The 6,000-nt window shown below is 50.1% G+C and overlaps 1 protein-coding gene across 1 annotated transcript; it reads left to right on the forward strand.

The window, feature by feature from the left end:
• The first annotated feature begins 9 nt into the window (after nucleotides 1-9).
• On the forward strand, nucleotides 10-5,298 carry LRATD2 (LRAT domain containing 2). Its single transcript, XM_069601006.1, has 2 exons — nucleotides 10-470; nucleotides 1,026-5,298. Exon 2 carries the CDS (start codon nucleotides 1,122-1,124, stop codon nucleotides 2,079-2,081), a length of 960 nt encoding a protein of 319 aa, XP_069457107.1. The 5' UTR covers nucleotides 10-470; nucleotides 1,026-1,121; the 3' UTR covers nucleotides 2,082-5,298.
• Nucleotides 5,299-6,000: the final 702 nt, after the last annotated feature.

The raw sequence follows: 6,000 nt of genomic DNA on the forward strand, positions 1-6,000 counted from the left end.
TCTGGGAGCGAGCTCCTGTCTCTTTAAATGCTAGAGGCTGCGCTCCCGCCCTGGGAGCCCGGAGCCGGATCTACAATCCCGTCCCTCCCGCTCCGGCGCTTGTTGCTCGCCCGGCCCGAGCGGGAGCTGCCGCCGCCGGGCACCGAAGCTGCTTCCTTCTCCTTCTTCTAGAGAACCCCATCTCCTCCCCCCACCCCGCGAGATCCGGTTGAGGGGGTGAAGCAGCCCCAGCAGGAGGGAAGGGGTGCGGCGTGAAGAGGCGCCGCTCCCCGCCTTCAAGTCTTGAGGCGCTACGTAGCCGCGAGGGGCAAGACATGCTCTGCTCCCTCCCGCCCAGCCTCGCAGTCGCCGGCGCCGGGAGAGGAGAGACCGCGGAGCCCACACCTGCAAACTCGCCCTAGAAGTCTCAGGGTGCGGCGGGGTAGGGGGCGGGGGGCTCCCGATTCCCCACGGCCTCCACTTCTAGGCGGGTGAGTTTGCGCCAGTAACCCGAGCCGGAGGGCGGGTGCGCGGGGGAAGGGCGGGCGAGAAGGTAGCAGGAAGCGCCGCAGGTGAGCCAGGTAGGGCGGCTCACCTGTCTGGGCTGCGCTGCGGGATCCTCGCCGGTTTCCTTAGCGAAGGAGGGGGGCGGGGACGTCTCTGGAACCCACTTAGGACCCTGAGATGAAGGGGTGGGGTGGGGGGAGGATAGGAAAGGGGAATTGGAGTAAAGTTTCTTTGCCCCCTTCCTGCTTGACATTGGCAGGTAGGGCCCTGGCGGAAGCAGTAGGAGTCGCTGATGCAATGGGCTTCTGCCCGGGCGAGGTCAAGGGCTGGGGGCAGGGGCGAGCTGGAGTTGCCCGGCCTCCTGTGACCGTGGCCCTGGAGGCAGAAAAGAGAGAGAAGGCTCTCTGCATCTGAGATTTCCCCGTAAAATGACTCCAGGTGCCCGGCCCACAATTTTTCTTCCTCCTCTCTAAGAACAGATCGCCCGTATCACGGAGGAGCGCCTCCTACACGGCTTCCTTGCTTTCCTCTCCCAACAGGTGGTCTCAACCCCTGTCCGGGGACCGGTGCCAATGACCCTAGTGGTGGTTTCGCTTTCTCCTCTGCCGGCGGCGTGAACGTATGCCCGCAGCGTGATGGGCAACCAGGTGGAGAAACTGACCCACCTAAGTTACAAGGAAGTGCCCACCGCCGACCCGACGGGCGTGGATCGGGACGATGGGCCCCGCATCGGGGTCTCCTACATCTTCTCCAATGACGACGAAGACATGGAGCAGCAGCCGCCGCCCCAGGGATCGGATGGTGGGGGCGGGGGCGGGGGTTTGCCCGACGGCGGGGACGGGCCGTCGCTGCCCCCGCCGCAGCCCTATGACCCGCGGCTGCACGAGGTGGAGTGCTCCGTGTTCTACCGCGATGAGTGCATCTACCAGAAAAGCTTCTCGCCGGGTTCCGCGGCGCTGAGCACCTACACGCCCGAGAACCTGCTCAACAAGTGCAGGCCTGGCGATCTGGTGGAGTTCGTGTCGCAGGCGCAGTACCCACACTGGGCAGTCTACGTGGGCAACTTCCAGGTGGTGCATTTGCACCGGCTAGAGGTGAGCAACAGCTTCCTGACGGATGCGAGCCAGGGCCGGCGCGGCCGCGTGGTGAACGATTTGTACCGCTACAAACCGCTGAGCCCCAGCGCCGTGGTGCGCAACGCGCTAGCGCATGTGGGCGCCAAGGAACGCGAGCTGAGCTGGCGCAACTCGGAGAGCTTCGCCGCCTGGTGCCGCTACGGCAAGCGCGAGTTCAAGATCGGCGGCGAGCTGCGCATCGGCAAGCAGCCCTACCGGCTGCAAATCCAGCTCTCTGCGCAGCGCAGCCACACGCTTGAGTTCCAGAGCCTGGAGGACCTGATCATGGAGAAGCGGCGCAACGACCAGATCGGGCGCACCGCGGTCCTGCAGGAGCTGGCCACGCACCTGCACCCCGTCGAGCCGGACGAGGGCGACAGCGGCGCTGCGCGGACTACGCCGCCTCCCGGGCGCCTCCCCGCGCCCGGCCGGGAGGAGGAGGAGGACCGAGAAGCGGTGGTGCACCGACGGGGGAGCTGAGGAGCTGTTTGCAGCAGCCGCCGCCCTTGCCCGCTCCCTCCTCTTACTCCCTCCTCCACCACCTTCTGGGCCCCATCTGGGCTCCTGGGCCATTAGGAAAACGGAGAGTTGGCGCAAAGCGCAGCCAGCTGCGGCTTGAGTTTGTTATCTTGGACGGAGGAGAAAGAGGGAGCAGGTAGGAGCACTTTGGCCGGGGGCGCTTCTCGGCCTCTTGCCCGCTGGCTTAGTCCGCCTTCTTTTCCCCAGATGAGGCAAACTGTGGGCTTGCCAGGCACTTGAATCCCTGATGGACTTGGGTCAAAAATCAGCTCTTCTGAATTTAGGGATGGAGACAAGTTCGGAATGCCAGTGCCTGCCGCTGCCTTCTGCCCCGCTTCCCCTCCTACCCTGGGCTTGGAGGATGCCCTGTAGTAAGGCCAGAGCAGGTTTGTAGTGTGCTTCCATCCCCCGAGGAGCCGTGTGAGGGATCCGGGAAGCTGGGGTGATTTATTTTATGGTTTTCTTGGGGTGCAAGGCTGGTGAAACCTGGACCAGGTCTGAGATCAGTAGACTGAAACCGAACAACTCCCTGTGAAGTGTAACAAATAGTTTAGTAAACTTGGGCTGCAAAACAAAGACTTGGCTACCTCAGCCCGCCCCATCCCCCAGCGATTTGTCTTTCGGAGCTGGCTTCTGTCTGGGTCTCCTGAGCGGCCCACCGGTTCCCAGATTTCAAGTAAATCGTTGTCACAGGCCAGCTAAGGGAAGGATTCTATTCTGGTTCTGTTTTGCCGCCTTTGTTTATAGCCTGCTATTGTAGGTGCTTAAGAGCTGCTCTGTTAGTTACCAAAGGAAGGAAGAGCCCTTTGTGTCTCTGATCTAATTAAACCTGCTGGCTGGCCGTGTTCATCCTCAGGTCAATTTCCTGTCAATCCCCCCTGCTAACCCCCTTCTGGTATAGTGAAGGTAATTTGTTTTCTTAATTTAAGGCTTTGGTGGTGGTCCTGTGCATTTTTTTTAACCTTTGCTATCTCACCCCCTTCACTCACTCCTGTTTGCCTGAGGTCAAATTTTTGTCTTGAGGCATATTTCAATGATAAGGTATTGCTAGCCACACTTGATACGATATGTAAGTGAAAGTGGCTCAGTCACTTTGTGACCCCGTGGACTATACAGTTATTTTGTGACCCAGTTTTTACTGTTAGCGTAGGATCATATTTGAACGATCCATATTTAAGTGATAGAGCCATGGCCATCCTCAGGCATCCTGCCTGGAGATCTTTAAATCAAGGCAGCAAAACTTGAAGGATTTCTTTGTATTCTTACATTTTTTTTCAAACTTAGGAAGCCAAGGCCATGAGTTTTAAAAGCCTAGACCTTCATAGCACCACAACATGAATTCATTTAATTACAGGGGCGTAGGCTATGTTCCCTGTTTTCACAGGAATCCCCAGACATATCCTATCACTTTGACTGTTAAAGATGAACCGCACTCAGCTCTGGTCCAGGACTTTGGAGAAACATCGATCTCCTGTTGAAAATGTTAATCCAGTTTCCTTCTTGAATAATCTCACAGCTTTGTGTTTGTTTTCTTTTGCTTGTGGAAAAGCGGAGCAAGGTAAAGCGGGTAAAGACATTTAGGAGAGCCTATTAGATTTGAGTTGTCTTTTGTGTTGAACAGAGTCAAGGGCAAGTTGAATGTAATGACCGTTGTGTAGGCAGCAGGAGGGAAGAACAGAACAGCACTGTCTCGCAGCTCTGGGCCAGCTCTCTCTTCCACTCTCGGATCTCTGTCTCCCTCTTTCAACCTTCAGTGGGAAGTGAATGTCATCAGGCACAGGGATAGCAATGACTCTTTGTTGCAGCTTTGCGGAAAATCTCAACATGAAGGAAGAACTCCTATATAATCCACATCCATAGTAGCAATTCTGCCTCTCAGGAAGAGGTTTTTGATAACAGGACTTGAAAATGAGCTAGAAGAGTTAAGAGATCTTCGGATGCGGCTTTTTCATATGTTTTTACAGAGCAACAGAGATGTGAAGTACGTACATAATGCTTTTGGAACCGTGATTCTGTTGGAAGTTTTATTAGGGTCGTCATAGTTAAAGTAAAGCATCAACCAGCCAGTGGAAGTTGCAAAGAAAGGGGATCGAATTGACTGTTGGCATCTTTCTTGAAGATGTGGATAAGAGTTTTGAATGTCCAGACAATGGCTACATCTGGCACTTTAAAATATATATATATTTAATTTTTGTTTCTCCTCATGACCAAGACTCTATAACTGTTTTGTACTGTGAATTACGGATGCTCTTTGAAGGCAGGGAATATTGATTCTAATGTTCTTCAGAAGCTCTGGCAGGGATAAACAAGACACTCAACTGGAACGGATGCTAAATGTAATCAGACAAATTCTATTTTCTTACTTGAGCAAATATTTTATTGAGACTGCTTATGTATAGCAAAGGAGCCCACAACTTCAGCTACACAACTTTTTATATTGAAAGAACTCATACTTTTTGTAGCTTTTATTCCACATTTAATTTAAAATGACTTTATAGCACTAACACACCTAGCAGAAGACTTTACTCCAGACCTTTAAGGAAATTTTTAGTTTTTATGAAAAAGTGATACTTCAGTGGTTACATTTCTCATGTCTTTGGTGCTTATGTCCCTAATAGCACCAGTCAACAACACCGCAACCACATGGAAACATATTTTTGGAAGCAAAACTTTAATTTTCTACAACATATAATATGGATAATGAAAAAAATTTAAGGACTACTTGTTTCCTATATTTTTTTTCCCCTTAGAATGGAATCCACTGTGTTGAAGACTTGATATGTGATTGTCTAACCTTTTTTTTCTAGTTAGAATAAAATCTGTTGTGTCGAGATCATTGAAAGGGTTTGTTTGGGAAGTTATGTTTTATTTGTGAGGTTTTTTAAATCAAGGTATCTAAACAACTGGTTTATTCAACTTTTCATTATATTGTCTTGTTCTTACTGATAATACCTGTAACCTATGGAGAATTGTATCAGTTAACTTGATAAATTCCACATGCATTTTATTTCCTAGTGAATTGTGTAAACTTTATTTTTGTTGACAGTTATATATTAAATCAATGTTATGTTCTCATACCACTTCTTGAGAAGGAGGTTCCAATTTGAAACTATCATTTCCTTCAAAATGAAGGGTAAGTGCTTAGTTAAATAAAAGATTGATGGCATCTTTTAAACCATTTCTTCCTCACTATGTCTCATTACAATAAAATTTGTCAAATCCTTTTGAAAAATGCTCTGAGGGTTTCCAATAAACCATCAATTAGTATTAACTACATTTACTTCTATTTTTTTTTCTTTTTGTGTACTTTCTTCCTGCCTTTTTTTTTTTTGGTCGAAAGCCAAGCTCCTCAGCTTAACCGTGATTTTTGCATTGCTCAGTAAATATTTTGATGAATTCATTTAATGGCTGAAAACCCTCCCTGCATTTACCATGTGAGAATTAATCACCCATTGCTTCTAAGCTCCTTGTTCATGAAGAACGTCTCATAAACATAAATTTTCAATACACATTGATTTTTCAGAATCAGTGCAAACTTTGCTGGAAACCACACTCACATTTTGGAATCTATATTGGGGAAGTAATAAAATCAGTGACCGTGTTGTGTCTTAGGTGGTTTCAGAATCCCAAACAGAATGGGTTCGCTGAGTGATTTTAATTACAGGAAACAGGCAGATGTGCCCTGGTGACAAGATAAAGGATGCAGGTGTCAGCAGTAGATAGGGAGCAGATGTGGCCTCTGGGACTGGTGTACAGGAGACCAGCAGTGATCTGAAGGCCAGCACCTGAAGCCACTGCCAGTCCTGTAAGGCTCAAAAATCTGGACTCTCAATGGACTTCCATGAGGGTTTTAAATAGGAAGATTATTGGTGAAGGTTAT

Source organism: Ovis canadensis, chromosome 9 (assembly GCF_042477335.2).
Source record: "Ovis canadensis isolate MfBH-ARS-UI-01 breed Bighorn chromosome 9, ARS-UI_OviCan_v2, whole genome shotgun sequence".
NCBI classification, from domain to species: domain Eukaryota; kingdom Metazoa; phylum Chordata; class Mammalia; order Artiodactyla; family Bovidae; genus Ovis; species Ovis canadensis.

Excerpts from the sequence above, each read along its gene's own strand:
- LRATD2 (XM_069601006.1), top strand. The coding sequence starts at position 1,122 with ATGGGCAACCAGGTGGAGAAACTGACCCACCTAAGTTACAAGGAAGTG.